Below are 17,767 nucleotides of genomic sequence, written 5' to 3'. Positions count from 1 at the left end.
ATATATAATCATCATAACTCTTATGAATACATTTTAATGCATAAAGAATAGAAGATTTTATGGAATCGTGAAAATCGAAATTCAGTTTGAATCTCAACTGTGTATTGTTACACCCCCTATGTTCGTGACAAAAGATAAGTATTGCTTTTTAACCTCTTAAGCCCGGAGCCCTATTTTCTGAAAATCCGCCTAAAATACATACCTAAGTAAATGGAATATTGCTCCACTTCTACAAGATCCATTTGCATGTTCTTGGTATCTAGGGACATCTATGGATCTCAGTGAATGTATTCCCAGTGTCAGAAATATTGTGTCTATTACTAGGCTTGCTTAAATTGTGATGAAACAAAGGAGAATATGAATTATGATATGAAAAACTGCCACTGATCTCGTTCAGTACCTTCTTGAGATCACGTGTACAAAAAATCTAAGGAAATGAATAAAGGGAAGATGATTAAACAGAAGGTTTTGTAGATACAGTACTGAATTCTCCCATCCGGACCAATGCAATTTGAAATATTTTTTTTTGCATCTACTTTTTCTCCCCATTTTTCTATTTTTCTCCCATCCCCAATTTCGTATTGTCCAATTCTACCCTCCCCTGTCTCGAACGTTGTTAGGCCATGCCTCCCACAAGCCGGCTGCAATGTGGACGAAGCCTTGCATCCCCTCCGGCACACGAGGAGGCAGCAGTCGCATCTTTTCACCTGCACAGCACGATCTCTCAGCGGCGAGGGTCTGCATGGGAGGGACACGCCGCCCTCGTCGCTTCCTGATTCTACTGCGCAGGCGCACCAGAGCGCCGCCATTTTGAAACTAATTTCAAATCTGATTGTTGCTACATGCTAAAAATAGGTAAGAGAAACTAACTGCACTCCAATATATGTCAATAACGTTAAGTTTTGTGGTTTATTATCCCGAGTAATAAGAGATATTAAAGAAATTCATACAGAAGTAATTTGCTTGAAGCCCCATAGAGACCTTTGGGAAGTGTCGTTCTGAAAAATTCCTCTTCAATATGGCATCAAAAATACTACAATTCCCATCTGTATTTATTTTTTTTTAAATGGCTGCCTTTCACGATCAAAACAGCACAAAAATGAATACTAAAATCGCACTAATAACACTTTGACCTATTGGTAAACTAGCGTATTGATGATAATATACATTATAACTGCTGTTGTGACATGGTTATGATGTTTATACTTGACTATGTTTGAGGAAAAAAAACTTTTTGTCAGACAGTCTGGAGAGGTTGATTTATGATGTGATGTTATTTGCGGTCTGCCGACGGACCGCACAGGCAGAAGAGGTTAAAGTGTACTATACTGTAATTTGAAATGGTCACACCTCTATTAGGCAAGAGATCACTTCAAATAATGTAGAAAATATATTTATTTTTGTAATAATGACGTTAGTATATTTTACATACCGTAATTCCTCTAATAGTAACCCCGGCTTGTATTTGTTTCAACTGTAGTGGGTACCAGGCTTGTATTAGGAGGAGGCCTGTATAAGAGGGAGGCCTATATTTCAAATTTTCAAACGGATCATAATGAATAAATCAACATTTTGTGTAAGTTTGAACCCAGTAAAATGTACTGGGTTCATTTATTGAAACCAAGTACTGTATGAAATAGTAAACAGTGCAATTACAGGTGGTCACTGGTCATTTCAACGTTTTCAAAGTGAAATCAAGTAACTAGCTCAGTATGCAGCTCAGTATATTAGTAACCCGGCTTGTATTAGGAGGCCGGCTTATAATTGCTTAGCTCAAGAGCGCACCGGGCCATTAATAGAGACCCGGCTTGTATTTGAGACCCGGTTACTATTAGAGGAATTACGGTATTTGTGGCTTTCTATAACTTTCCAATAACATTGAGCACCAGATACATTATAACTTATAAGAGTTTCATCCACTGTTGAAAATAGGAGAATGTCTTTCTAAAAAATATATTTTATATCATTTTCCTAATAAGTGACACAACTGTCGCTTCCCTCGGACAGACACATTCTAAACGAGGAGTTCTATGTAGACTAGAACGTGTGGCTGTGCAGACACATTCTAAACGAGGAGTTCTATGGAGACTAGAACGTGTGGCTGTGCAGACACATTCTAAACAAGGAGTTCTATGGAGAGTGGAACGTGTGGCTGTGCAGGTGTTTCCTGACCTGCTGCAGCTTGTCTCTCTCTCTCCAGCTGCTCTCTCTCCTGTTGCTCTCTCTCCTGTTGCTCTCTCTCCTGTTGCTCCCTCTCCTGTTGCTCTCTCTCCTGTCTCTCTCTCTCCTGGCGTTCCCGCTCCTGCTGTTCCACCCTCTGCTGTTCCAATCTACACACACAAAATGGGACAGAAACAACAGATATAATATTAATGGTATGAACGACACAACAAGCCCTGACCAGACAAGGTATAAGTATAGCAGGACAGCATTGGGTAGCGTCCTTGGTATACTTTGTGTCAGTCACTTCAAAGAACAATCGACATAGTATTACTTTGCTACTCGACAAAATGAGTGAGTGGGCTTCCCATTTGGACTGATTCCAGAACGTGCAACATTCATCAAGTATTTGTAATTGACCTTCAGTCCGGATTGATTTGAGAATTAAGACTAGAGATAGATAAGATATTCTGTAAAAGTAATGTATTTCTATCGTTTTATTAAAAAAAAAAAAAAAAAAAAGGAATAAAAACTGTAATGTTATTTCCAAGACCGTTTAACCTCTTCCGCCCGTGGAATATTTTCTGAAAATCCGCCTAAAATATATACCAAGGTAAATGGAATATTGCTCCACTTCTACAGGGTCCATTTGCATGATCTCAGTGAATGTATTCACATTGTCAGAAATATCGTGTCTATTACTAGGCTTGCTTAAATTGTGATGAAACAAAGGAGAATATGAATTATGATTTTTCTTTGCATCTTTGACAGTGAATAACACCATGCTAATAATGACCAAACATTAAAAACTAACACTGATCTCGTTCAGTACCTTCTTGAGATTATGTGTAGAAAGAAATCTAAGGAAATGAATAAAGGAAAGATGATTAAACAGAAGGTTCTGTAGATACAGTACTGAATTCTCCCATCCGGACCAATGCAATTTGAAATATTATTATTAGGGATAATGTGATATCGGAAAATATCTAGATTTTCAAAAAAAAAAAAAAAAAAAAAAAAAAAGTTTACATTTCTATAACCCAGGCAAGCAAGTACCAGAACAAATTCTGATTTTATTTATTGTCAAAAGTATGCATAATGTTGTGTTAATTCCACAACAAGAGATATGTAATGTTAATTACCTGAAATTATTCCATTTTTTGGGGGGGGGAAATAATTGTTAGACTAGAAGTCTTTATTTGTCATGCAGTTTTAACACGCACGCGAGATGGGCGACCCACAGGAACACACACACATGCACTGAGTCGCCGATGAAATGTCTCTCTGCACTTTTCCCATCCCGTTGTCCTTCCCCCCATGGGCAGCCGGGAGCAGTATCGGTTGATATCGGTATCGGAAATTAAGAGTTGGACAATATCTGTATATCGGTAAAAAAGCCAATATCGAGCATCCCTAATTATTATAGAATATAGAATATGAGGCCTATAAATTACCTTATTATAGCCAATTCGCACATTTATATATATATTAGGGATGCTCGATATTGGGTTTTTTACCGATACCAATATACCGATATTGTCCAACACTTCATTTCCGATACCGATATCAACCGATACCGATATATGCAGGGTTCGCCCCCCCCCCCCCCCCCCAAAAACGGAATAATTTTTAATTATTAATTATCATTACATATGTCTTGTAGTGGAATTAACACAACATTATGCATACTTTTGACAAAAAAATCTGAATGTGTTCTTACTTGCTTGCCTGGGTAAATAAAGGTTAAATAAATTTAAAAATAATAATAATAATACATTTTAAACTGATACCGATAATTTCCGATATCACATTTGAATGCCAATATCGGCCAATAATATCGGTAGGCCGATAATATCGGACATCCCTAATATATATATATACATAATATATTATCTTTCAAATGCCCGAGTTCAATTTGGATTTAGTATCACCAGGCGTGCATGAGAACAGATAATGAAATCTACTGTAATGTACAGTAGCTTTTTTATTTTCATCAGGGTGGCACCATTTTGAAGCGATTTTCAAATCGAATTGTACTAAAATAACCAATCACCCTGCCCTCTTTTCTTGATCCTCCAATCACAACTGCTGCTTCGCTCCCTTGAGAGTGTTACACCAGTGAAAATGACCTCACCTGTTCAGAACTACAGCAGTCTGCTGAGTGTAGCAGACAAGGATGGAACATCATTTTCCATAAAGCTGCAATGGATGCCCCGGGGGACTGTGTCCCTGGACCGATTATTGGACTATTTAGGGGAACACTACTCAAATAAAAAATTCTAATATGTGTGAGCGTTTGCTGAAAACTGAGAGTCCTGTAAAACAAATTGTATTGTTTGGCACGGTACTAAATAGGGGTGGGTGTGAGTCATCGATCGATCGATTACTTTATTAATTATTATTATATTTTAAGGGGAAACAATTCTAATATATAATTTCCATGGCCTAAGACAGTTTAATCAATATTTGTGAACATGAGCTACTCTCTGCCAAAGTTAGAAACCAGAGAAATAAGAATCAAACATGTGATGTAATCAAGTATAATAAGCGTGGAGCTGCTCCATTGACAATGATGGAGAAGTTGGTTTATGGAGCAGCTTTAGACATTATATTTGATGACATCACAAGTTTCAGTTTTAGCACTTGGTTTTGGGATTTGGGAGAGAATGGCTAATTTTCACAATTTTTGTACCATCTTAGAATAACATGTATGAATTCTGAAATTGGGTGTAGTTCCCCTTTAAGCAGCAACCATTGTTTCCAAACAATGGCTGTCCAATTATGGCAGAAGGCACTGGAGAGAGGACTGTCAGAATCAGGCTTCGTCGCTCATTATATTGTATGAGGGGGTATTTCAACAGCTTCTGATTAGCCCAGCAGTGGAATCAAAACACATCTGGATAAGACTGCCTAAACCGGCCCACAAAGGAGCCCCCCCCCTCCACTATAACTCTCCCTCTCCCAAAACATCTGTCACTCAACTGCAACTGCGCACACACTAGGGATGGGTACCGTTCACATTTGAACCGATACGGTACCGGTACCTGTGAATCGATACCGGTACCCAACGGTACCTTTTTTTCTGTACTTTTAGTCTTCAAATAACCACATTTTCGACCGTTTTCGGCTTGCCATTGCCCCGACTGCCTTGTTGTTGAATGAAGTCAAATCCTAGGTAAGCGTATATTGTGCGTGTGAACGTTGACATGAAAAGAAAAAGGTAAAAAAATATATATTAAAAAAAAAGTGTAATTTTTTTTTATCAGTATCTCACGTGAATCGATACTCGGTAGTACCGACGTGTTTTGGTAAGTACCTTTAATTCGGTACCAATCCCTAGCACACACACGTGCGTACATGGGGCACATGGACGTACTGTACCAACAGCACACATTAAAAGGCACACGCAGGTCTACACACTCTGCCCCATTCAGGATTGGGCAGTGTGCCCAAGTAGGGGGAGGGGCGAGTGGTGTCCCCTTCGTCTCCCTCCACGTCCATGAGCTTTAGGTTCAGCCACCAGTCATTGGGGGTAAATACCGCATAGCTCTGCTGACGCTACATATATGCAGAACAGACTCACGTATGAATGTAAATAGTATTCATACATTTATGATGGAATTTAAATAGAATTCTCTAGTAGCAGCAGAGCCGGTGCTCTTCTCTCTGCATGCCTGCAGTGCTTCAGTAGTGGTGCTCGTACTCCCTAAGCCCCGGCATGCAGGCGACACACTGGTGCCACTAGTCATTTGACAGACAGCCTCTTCGACCTATCGCGAGAAAGCCTCCCTCCCCCCCCCCCCCATTATGTCACATATTACCATTTAGGCTAAATGAGATTAAAGGGTTAATGCGGGGCTACGCGGGCATGCGGGTCAACAGAGTTGCCCTGGTGGACGAGGGGATTGGCGGATGGAGGGGTGAAGGAGCGACAGAGGAGCGGGCGGGTGGGAAATGAGGGATTTCGATGTCAGCGGCGTTGGCCCTTCCTCATCCTTTTAACCTTTGACCTAAAAAGGGGAGAGGCTGAGGTTTAAGCAGCGTGTGGCTAATGCCACGAAATCCTCCACAAGTGCATGTTGTGCCGACGGGCTGAACTGACGGGCCTCGCAAAGCCCAAGACTCTCACAGCAGCCTGATTGACTGTTGATTATTATGCAACCAAATCCAGAGGGGGAGACTTTAACTCATTAACTGAAACTACCATAAAATCCGTCTCTACTTCACATTGCCTGACGACACAATCCGCTGGGGCCAAATAACACTCCAACTTGCTTCCATATGAAATCCAATACACCACACTGAGCCAAGTAAAACCCAAGATGGATAGCATAAGACCCCCCCCCCACATTTGCTAGTGTTGGTACCTCCGCTGCTGTTCCAACTCCTCTGGGGATGGTCCATTCGACACTGGGCGGGGGAGGGTGGCGTAACCTGGAGAGACAAGGTGCACAAAGACTTCCTCATCGTGTGTATAAAGTATGGTTCTTTGATGTATAACCTTTGGGGATGCCATCATAGGTTGACGATCACTTCGGGGCATGCATGCATATACAGAGCAGCAACAGAAAAGGCTTCATGGCAACGTGCGCTGCAATCTCTACACGAGTCTATTCCATACATGTTTACATGTGTTTTTCAGGGGACATTAGCACGGCGTTGTCATGGTTACCTGCGTCCGTGACGGAGCTCAGCACCTCCAGGGCGTGTGCCATGCCGTTGGCGAAGAGAGCGGCGTCCTCCTTGCTGCCAAAGTTCAGCCCCCACACCTGCCGCGCATCCCTCCACTGGTGGAAGTTGGGCGTGGCCTGGTTGTACTTGAGGCCTCTGACGATTGGACAGTTTATTACCACCTGAGAGAAGAGGGAGGGCCAAAAGGTTAAAAGGGACAGTTCAGTTCGTACCCCTGCGCTCCGTATCCTACTTACCGATGACGTCGTTGATCGGTAGAATCCCGTCTCGGCACGAACTGAGCGGTTCCTTGCGCTCTACTGATCAACGTCATCATTGGTGAGTGGGGAACTAGATGGATCAAAACTGTCCCTGTGACACCAGGAGACTCGTACCGGCGAGGAGCATAGTGGAAAACTGAAACATGCTTAATCAAACCAGAACCAGAACCAGCTGCTCTGAACAGGGAGCGTCAGCTAAAACGGCCAATATGTAAACATGTAAATAGGGGCCTCCTGGCGGCTGAGAATGCCACAGTGATGTGGGTTTAAGTCCGGCTCATGACCTTTGTCACAGGCCCAATCCCCCCCCCCCCCCCCCCACGCTCTGTCAACTGTCACTCTTTTCTGAAAACTATTACATTTAAACAGAAATGCCTTGAAAATAATCTTACATGAATAGAACCAGGCGCGGGCGATCAGCATCAGCAACATTATGGTTCATATGTTCCCCAGCAGGAGGCAGGAGGCCTTCAGACCGGTGGAAAGGAAGGCGTGCTGCCGATGTGCTGACAGGACAGTTGCCTGTTTGTTTTACAACCTCTGAATTCCACAGAGGAGAGGAGAGGAAAGTAGAAGAGGGGAGAGAACAGGAGAAGAGGGGAGAGGACAGGAGAAGAGAGAACAGGAGAAGAGGGGACAGGAGAGGAGGGGACAGGAGAGGAGAGGGAAGGAGGAGAGGAAAGGAGAAGAGGGAAGAGGAGAAGAGAGAACAGGAGAAGAGAGGAAAGGAGAAGAGATGAGGAGAGGAAAGGAGAAGAGGACAGGAGAAGAGATGAGATGAGGAGAGGAAAGGAGAAGAGGGGAGAGGACAGGAGAAGAGAGAACAGGAGAAGAGGGGACAGGAGAGGAGAGGGAAGGAGGAGAGGAAAGAAGAAGAGGGAAGAGGAGAAGAGAGAACAGGAGAAGAGAGGAAAGGAGAAGAGATGAGGAGAGGACAAGAGAAGAGGACAGGAGAATAGAGGACAGGAGAAGAGATGAGATGAGGAGAGGAAAGGAGAAGAGGACAGGAGAAGAGATGCGATGAGGAGAGGAAAGGAGAAGAGGGGAGAGGACAGGAGAAGAGAGAACAGGAGAAGAGATGAGGAGAGGAAAGGAGAAGAGGACAAGAGAAGAGAGGACAGGAGAAGTGAGGGAAGGAGAAGAGAGGAGAGGAGAGGAGAGGAAAGGAGAAGAGAGGATGGGACAGAAGAAGAGAGGACATGAGAAGAGAAGACAGAAGAAGAGAGTAGATGGAAGAGAGCAGAGGAAAAGTGAGCAGATGAGAGAGCAGTGGAGAAGAGAGGAGAGGAGGTCTGGGTGAACATCCTGGCAGGCTAGCCATGCTAATGGCTGGCCAGTTGAACAGTGATCAATGCAGCCACGGGTATCCTAAAACCAAACAGATGGGGACAGAGTGACGGAGATGGTCTGACAAGAATATGTTAACTGTCTGAGGTACTGGTGTCAAAAGAGGAAGCACTCGTGTCAAAAGAGGAGGTACTTGTGTCAGAAGAGGGGGCATTGGTGTCAGAAAGAGGGGACACTGGTGTCAGAAAGAGCGGGCACTGGTGTCAGAAGAGGAAGTACAGATGTCAGAAGAGGCAAAGAACTATAGACGAGACGTTTGCCAGATGTCATAGATTGGAATGTGGAATTTGGGCTGCCGAACTGGCATCAGATTTCTTTCTAACTAAAAAAACAAAAACATAAAATTCTATGCAGATCTAATTGGGGTCCACATATAAAGGACGTCAGAGCAGAAAAGGGCCTCCATGTTATTCTAAGTGAACGTTTGTGATATAGCTGGCAGCCCCTCTATATGTAGAGATTAGACGCACAATAGCTAGAAGAAGGGGGAAAAGTCTTCATCCTAGACCGCCACAGGAAATGGTTAAGAGGGCCAAACTATCTCTCAGGAAACACCAACCACTTTAAGACTCATCTCTGGGGAACACTTGGGAGCTCTGAATGTTTAAAGAAGAGGAGGACTGAGCCAGATGGGTGACCAGAGAGGAAAGGAGACGAGGGAAGAGAGAGAAAGCGGGTGATAAATAGAGTAACCTGCCATACAGGTAACAGTGGCAGGCTGCTCTGAATAATGCATAGACCCCAGCACTAGCTACAGTATGTTTCTTCTCTTTTGCAGGGATACACACAATCATCTTTGATATATTGCAAGAAACTGTCCGCATCACATTTATTACACGTGCATGTGAAGGGATATTGCAGTCACTCTCGCATCTATCCAGAGAAGTGACAACTGCATTTCTTGTCCAATTTGGCTCAAACTGGGTGGATGTGTACATCTGACAGTGCGCTAAGGACCAGCGTTGACGACCGACGAGGTTTCTGACTGGGGACAGGAGCGAGGTTGGCGTGAAGTCTCTGCGGTCTACTTGATATTCACCTAAATATTCATGGTGGGCTTATAGGTCACTTGTGCTGTAGAGTGGATGTAGCATCCAGGGCCATCCTCGGTCAAAGAGATTAATAGTAGACTACTAGGATTCGTCGACTAATCGACAATTACTTGAGGTCATCGACAAATCTTTCCTCTTGCAATAATGCAGAAGGACCTCTTTAAATCTAGTGCTTTTACTAGAGATGTGTTGTGACTTTTGACCTTTGTCTTGGTCGACCAAAACCGACTCATTAATCGACCAGTCGACCACGAGGGGGCAGCACTAGTAGCATCTCAGAGTGCCATTCTAGTTTAGCTAAGTAAGCCATTTCCATCCTCGGAGCAGGCTTATATATATATATATACACACACACACGCTTCAGAACAAGCACTGGGGACCGTCAGTGCTCGGGTTTGAATCTGCAACTCTTCAAACTTCTAGTTTGCCTCCCAGTCCCTAGTGAAGCTGCCAAACCGTCTGAACTGGTACTAAAAGGTATTCAGCGTCCAGGCTTACTTCTTCTTAGCCATCCTGCCCAACAGCCAAGCCACCCAGACCCGGGCCTTTTGCTAAACTATAACATACTATAACAGCATATTTGGCAGGAGATCTGAGGAGAGTACCCAGTGTGGCTTGGTGGAGAAAACAGCCCACAGTTCATCCCAGGTCTGACGTGACTTAAGAGCTGATGAAGCTACAGCCAGTGGTCTTGTTGTTGACACTACGGGTCATTTGTTGAGACAATCAAATATTGGCGAGGATGTACAATGTCAACACATATAATCTGTGAAAGGACATATTGGTTTCTGGGTCTTGCACCTGATCTTAACACTTTGAGTGCCAACGACGAGAATTCTCGTTATTTCATGCCAACCGTTCAGTGCCAAGGACGAGAAATCTCGTTAATCGTTATTTTTTTTATTAGCGATTTCCATTCATTTTTTCATCAATCTAGTCTCACGTTACCACTGGGACTCTCTCTGAGCTCGAACAGGGAAAATACCGCCCCCTATCGTCTCTCGGATGATAATGCACCCATTGGAATGGAGTCAATGAAAATGCATGGGGAAAAGAAAATCCGGAATCCACATTTTACTTCTCAGGCATGTAATCAGAGCTGATTGCAGTCTTTGTGGTCCCTCAGAACAGCGTGGAATATGTGTTTCGAGCACCCAGCGTTGGATCAATAAACGCGATCGATATTTGGAATGGCGATCAGGAATTGGAATAATCTTTTTGGAGAACATCTGATCTGGGGCGGCTACGTGGTGCAGTGGGCAAGGCGCTCACCACAAATACTGGAGACGCTGGGTTCGCCTGTTCGAGCCCAGCGCTCCACATTGCTTTCAGTTTAGCTGGTCCTCCGTACTAATACACATTGGCAGTATTAGGGGGTGGGAAACTGATGGGTGGGGATCGGGCGTTGTGGACAGTGACTCCTACAGGTCGGTTGGTGCGCCTGCGCAGTAGAATCAGGAAGCGATGGTGGCGGCGCCCCTCCAAAGCGCAGACCCCTGATGCTGAAAGACTGCGCCGCGCAGGTGGAAAGATGAGACTGGCTGCTGTTACCTCGAGTATCGGAGGGGACTCGTGCTATGTATGACTTAGTCCACATTGCAGCCGGCTTGTGGGAGGCAAGAAACAGCGTTCGAGACAGGGGAGGGTTGAATTGGATGATACGAAAATTGGGATGCGTATTAGACACATAGCCATAATTTAAGATATAGTTTATGGTTCGCAAATGTGCTCGCCCTCTCCTGTCATTGAATAGAGCGCTGGCACTCGAGCGCTAAATCGTGCGCCCCCTGCTGGCACTGAAAGTGTTAAAGGGGAGATATAGCCCTTTCCTGTGTTTTGCATAGTATTTACAGAATGGGGGGGGGGGTCCCAACACTGAGAACATTTTAAATGTGTACATAGTACTTTCTGCAGTTCAGCTGTGACAAGAACCCTCCTTCTTGAAACAAGCCATTCAGAATTGCAGCAACAATCACCATAGTTAATAATGTGTGTGTGCGTGTGTATGTGTGAAGAGACTTTGTACGATAATTATCGTATTTGTACAATAAATGTCATTTGTTACAGGCACAGAAACAGCCCGTTGAGAACAGGACTGAGACAGAGGTCCTGATAGAGGCTAATAATCTGAGCGGCGTTTTTAGCAGAAATATTCAGAGACATGTTTAGGGGACCTCAAAGACCTATATTAACGTCTTGCAAAGGACTAAAATGTGTACCCTTTCACAGAAATAAATTCAGTGGCTTGTGCATTGATGAACGCATGGTCGACTGTGAAACTACTGTCCAAAAGTTTCTACATCTCCATTGTCTCTCAGTCATCGATAGCAACGATAAAAGGCTGCTGCTGTTGCATGTTGATACCACCAGCAGTGCATGAGCACAATTCACACCCTGAGAAACATGCACAGTCTCTCAGGCCCAGTCCACACGAACGCGGGATTTTATGTAACCGTGATTTAATGTTCGCGGTTGCACTGTTCGTCCACACGCAACCGGGTTTTTGGAACACTGCTACAGTGATTATTTGAAACCGGAATCCAGGGTGAAGTTTTGGGCGAGTGGTTGCGTGTGGACATAGTAGTAAGTAACAGAGATTATTTCCAGTGTTTATGGCAGAGCTGTCACAATTATTTCCCATGTCGCAAACAATAACAACCGAACATGTGGTAGAGAGATTAGAGCAGAGCAGAGCCAGCTATCTTCTACGGTTGCAAGGTTTTAACAGGGAGGCTACGTGATTGTTTAGGTCGACTAAAATGGAAGAGAGGAAGTTGCTGGTAGGGCTGGGCGATAAAACGATAACTATCGCGATAAATTATTTCCTCGAAATAAACATGAAACGTGGTCGCAAAGTTTCGATATATCGATTTTCCAAGCTTGGATAGGAGCACACGCACTAACAACCAATCAGTGAAGGAGATGGCCGACAGTGAAGGAGACCCGCGGTGCACCTCTGGTAGAACTCTAGTAGTAAACAAGGCTGGCTAGGATAACTAGCTTGCACGGCGCTATTTTATATATTTACGTGTGCCGAGTATGTGTGTGGCGTGAATTCTGAGGCCACGTTTATAGTAGTGTGGGGTATACAGTGGACGTCGTTTCAATATATTGGGGCGGAAGAGAGTATTTTAGGGTAATATTTAGTACATTGTCATGGAATACACCGCTTAGAAACAGGCTGGCTAGGATAACTAGCTTGCACGGCGCTATTTTATATATTTACGTGCCGAGTATGTGTGTGGCGTGAATTCTGAGGCCACGTTTATAGTAGTGTGGGGTATACAGTGGACGTCGTTTCTATATATTGGGGCGGAAGAGAGTATTTTAGCGTAATATTTAGTACATTGTCATGAGATATTCCGCTTGTCGACTAACTGCTAACGTGCGCGGACTGATGACGACATCAACATTCGCAGCAGCAAAACAAGTCTATTATATATATCTATGCTATTAATAGCCCGTCCATCGTCGCCGGGCATAAAAAGTTAATTAAACTTGACAGACATTATATCGACGATAATTATCGATATCGAGTTATATGAAAATAATTTTATAATTTTATCGCAATAACGTTTTTGGCCATATCGCCCAGCCCTAGTTTGCTGGTACTGATTGGTATGCTGTCGGCTGTTTATGGATGTCATGTTCAGTTGATGAACATTTTGCACAAACGGAAGCGCTTGGACGAGCATTGAAGAAGGCTACTGCTCCTCTTGTTTGCTACCCCAAATGCAACTACACAAAGACATCGGCGATGCGCTCGCCAGTGGAGGTTCTGGTATTAACGCTAAACCCTTCTGATTGGTTGAAATTAGGGCTGGGCGATATGGCCTAAATATGATATCACGATATTTTCTGACCTTTCGGCGATACACGATACGCATCACGATGTTTTTCTTTTTTCCCCAAACAATTCATTATGAGGCTTACCAAGACAGTATTTGATTTTGCAAGCCAACATTAAAGACAAAATAAAATACCCATGCATTTAGCATTTTTATATATATTAGATTTAGATTATTGGATTATTAGATTTTATATTGCATATATTTAGCAATGAGATATTATATGATTTAGATATGAAATATGATGAATTGAAAATGGGGGACCCTGATGTAAACAAGACGAAAGTCTTTCTCTGGTCTGCATCCTCCAGTCCACTGTTGTTGTATTGAGCTGTACTGTATTGTACCCATGCTGCAATCTGTTAATAACGTTTTCATTCATTCAGACGGCAAACAGAATCATTTTGATTGACAGTCGAGTCTGCCAATTACATCACACCGCCTGCACCCGCCCTGCTGTTCTTAGCACCAATCGGCAAGCGTGTATTAATTTTTTACTTCCGCCATTGGAGAGCTCAATGACAACAATAGCTCCCCGTGGCCGACATTTAGCTTTTAGCTCCGCAGGAAGACTAAACGACTGGAGGCATAATGATTTTACTGCAACGGATGTTATAATAAAAGCCTTTCCATACATCTGTCTGATTGAAAACTTTATTAACAGACCGCAGAATGGGCACAACTGAGTCAGCACGGGTAGAGATATGAACGACTAATGCTTGCTATCTATCTAGGTCGACCTCGGACGTTGCTATGTAAATACGCTGATGTTATTGAACATGTAACTATATAACGTTAATGCCACAAAACGAATGCCTTTGTTATCATAAGTAGTAACTTTGATGCAGTAGTGTGTGTGTGGGGCGGCGCTGTTCAAAAGTTTCAACGTGTGGACCAGATTGACGCGACACAATCCTCTTGGGCAAAACATCACGATATCCACGATACGTTTAAAAAGTGTATCGTTAATGAACTGTACCCGATATTTATATAATATCGTCATATCGCCCAGCCCTAGTTGAAATGGCCTTCATGTTTGAACTTACATCGCCACCTATTGCTTTGGCATTGTACTACATGTATATTACATCACTCTGTAGCGGATTTTACAGTTGCGTGAGTATGCGGTTATTTTTTGTGTGTATGGAGGATTTTTTTTTTTAAACTGTCAAAAATACCCGTGATCGTGTGGACTGGGCCTCAGTCTCTAGTCACTCATACACCCACAGATAGACACCCACAGGAAAACACAGAGACCGATTTGGAGGTGTGAGAGACAAACAACTTCCTCACATGAAACACAAACTCACGCACGCACACAAACAACCATGGACTGACACACATGTACACCTACACCTTGAATAGCTTACTCATCATGACTTGCACCAGACATAACCCCTAACTGCTTCGACAACAAGTACTCTTCTAAGTTTTGTGTGTGCCCATAACCTAGCAGCAAGCACCCCGGGGAGGCAGGTAGGGGGTCAGCAGAAAGCCACCTCCCAGCTGTTGTAGTTTAAAAAGAGAGCTTGGGAGTTGCTTCTGCTTTCATCACATAGATGTGCAATCTCATTTAGCAAATGTTATCAAAGTTTAAATTCAACTTTCCCTCCTCCCACACTGTGCAACATCCTGATGTGCAATATCCACAGTGCAATACCCACCCACTACCGTCTGACACCGATTGTTATTTGTGTATTGTTATTCTGTATATTGTACAGGATTGTAACATTGTCTTATTGTATAGTATTTAATGTTTCTGTATAGTATTTTATATTTCTCTTTTATTACTTGTGTGATTTTATTACTGCACCTTAAGTTTGAGTCCCAAATCTCGTATGCAAATATAATGACAATAAAGTACAATCTAATCTAATCTAAGACAAAGACCCAGCCACCTCTCTCTCCATGGTACGACAAAGACCCAGCCACCTCTCTCTCCACGGTACGACAAAGACCCAGCCACCTCTCTCTCCAAAGGTACGACAAAGACCCAGCCACCTCTCTCTCCATGGTACGACAAAGACCCAGCCACCTCTCTCTCCAAAGGTACGACAAAGACCCAGCCACCTCTCTCTCCATGGTACGACAAAGACCCAGCCACCTCTCTCTCCAATGGTACGACAAAGACCCAGCCACCTCTCTCTCCAAAGGTACGACAAAGACCCAGCCACTTCTCTCTCCATGGTACGACAAAGGTCCAGCTAGCACTCTCTCCATGGTAAGACATAACTAACAACAAACAATGATTGTAACACAGTCTTGGGACATATGATGACAAGATAATTATTGTATTGGAGATTGATATCCAACTCAACTATTAAGCGATATAAGCTACTTGACAAACACAGAACAGGCAATACAAGATTAGGTTAGTTTCACCCAATATGCCCCTGGTCTGGTCGTCCCTCCACTCCTCTGATTGACAGGGCTCTCCCTCACCCAACAACGTGTGTTATAAGAGCAGCTTAGCCCTAATCAAATATAGCTCAAGATTATATAATTCTATGATCACAGAGTTTCTGCTGAACTACTATGGAAACTCACGTTTGCCAAAATACATCTTTTGACAACAGTGACAGGTGCTGGCCCGCTGAAACCAGCGCCATTAAACCTAATTCAAGCGATATCAAATCAAAATAAATAGAACAGGGACCTTGTGAATGGAAATCGGGTAATAAATAGCTATGATACAGAGCCCTTGCGCTAATCCCGTGCTGCTAGCTTTATACAATATATATATATATATATATATATATATATATATATATATATATACACATACATACATACACACACGTTGGCTTAAAAGGAAGATGCCAACATTTTGGGAAATGTAGCTTATCGTCTTCTCCAGAGAGAGACAAGAAGATAAGATACCAGTTTCCTCTCTGTGCGTTCAGTAGAAAGCTATCTGGCTGCATGTTAGCCTAGCTTAGCGCAATGAATGGAAGCGGATATGGTCAGTTAGCCTTCGGGAGAGGTGGTAGTTGGACAATGCCTGGACTAACCGGCCATGTCCGCTTCCATTCATTGTGCTAAGCTAGGCTAACGTGCAGCCAGATAGCTTTCTACTGAACGCACAGAGATGAAACTGGTATCTATCTTCTTGTCTCGCTCTGGAGAAGACGATACGCTAATTTCCCCAAAATGTTGGCGTGTTCTTTTAAACCTCTGCAAAATGAGATGCGTGCAGTTCCATTACCTGCTGGTCCGTCTGCATCTTGCGTCCCACCACTCTGAAGGCGTTGGTGGTGGGGTTGTGGTAGATCTGAACTCTGCTGAAGGTCTGCGCTCCAGTACCCGCAGGGAGCCACTTCTTATTGGCATCGTCGTATATCATCACAGTGGCCCGAGCCTGGCAGATACTGGACTCACTGGGAAGAGAGAGAGAGAGAGAGAGTCTTTAAGTTTATTCAGTTCATGAAAAGGTCAGCGTGTACCCGTACATTAAATCATTTGTGGTAAACAAGAAGATGGGTGCACCGGATTTAGCAAGAAGCTCATTTCCATCTGTAGTCCTAGACTGTAAACAAATAGGTACAATACATCTCAATTCCTCCCACCTTGATGGTCTGAACTGGTTACCAGTGGAAAAGAGAGTGGCTCAGATCAAGTTGGGGCTGACCTTTAAAATAAGGAATGCTACAGTCCCTGCATATCTGGTCAGTTATTTTAGTTGGGTGAGTGAGTGAGACACATACTCCACGAGAGGCAGCCAGACGGATATAATTCCACAGGAGTTCTATGGGGCAAAACTCATTTTTGTATACGGCGGGAGTTCTATGGAACCAATTACCTACCTCTTGCAAAGCACTGGCTACGGAAAGAAGCTTTAAGACCGCTTTGGAAAAGTGGTTAGCGTCTGCCTCTATTTGATTCTCATAGATTGGGGTGGCCAACCCGCGGCTCGCTTAGGTCGCTTTATTCTGGAGCGTCAGCTCTTTGGTAACATACGTAGGCTGTTCAATATCATATACTCTCCTGAAGCCCCGCCCACAGCAGAGGTTCTGTTATCTCTCGATGCTCAGAAAGCATTTGATCGCATTGAATATAAATATCTTTTCACAACTCTAGAGAGGTCTGGGTTTGGGCCCATTTTCCGCGCTTGGATTAAGGTCTTGTATGTTTCACCACAAGCCTCGGTCCGAACCAATAAGACTATTTCCAAATACTTTCAGATAGGGAGGGGCACTAGACAGGGTTGCGGATTGAGTCCCTTATTGTTCGATCTCGCCATTGAACCACTGGCGGTCGCTCTGAGGAGTGATGCGGGCCTCGCAGGTATCTCTAGGGGCGGCCAAACACATATACTATCACTTTATGCAGATGACCTGATCCTGTACCTGTCCGATCCCCATGTTTCCATCCCGAACGCACTGGATATTATCTCAAACTTTGGCAAGTT

The 17,767-nt window shown here is 43.7% G+C and overlaps 1 protein-coding gene across 2 annotated transcripts in view; it reads right to left on the bottom strand.

The window, feature by feature from the left end:
• vaspb (vasodilator stimulated phosphoprotein b) overlaps positions 1-17,767 on the bottom strand; it is a 78,879-nt gene that overhangs the window by 17,938 nt on the left and 43,174 nt on the right. For both annotated transcript variants that reach the window (XM_084315467.1, XM_084315468.1), the window contains exons 2-5: positions 16,565-16,736; positions 6,833-7,013; positions 6,528-6,594; positions 2,173-2,330 (exon numbers count right to left, since the gene is read on the bottom strand). In XM_084315467.1, coding sequence (XP_084171593.1) covers positions 2,173-2,330; positions 6,528-6,594; positions 6,833-7,013; positions 16,565-16,736 — 578 coding nt within the window. The remainder of the gene's footprint in view (positions 1-2,172; positions 2,331-6,527; positions 6,595-6,832; positions 7,014-16,564; positions 16,737-17,767) is intronic.

The sequence above is a fragment of the Notolepis coatsorum genome, assembly GCF_963971535.1.
Source record: "Notolepis coatsorum genome assembly, chromosome: 1".
Classification (NCBI taxonomy): Eukaryota; Metazoa; Chordata; class Actinopteri; order Aulopiformes; family Paralepididae; genus Notolepis; species Notolepis coatsorum.
Note: the sequence above shows the minus strand (reverse complement) of the source record. Positions and strands in the feature narration are given on the sequence as shown.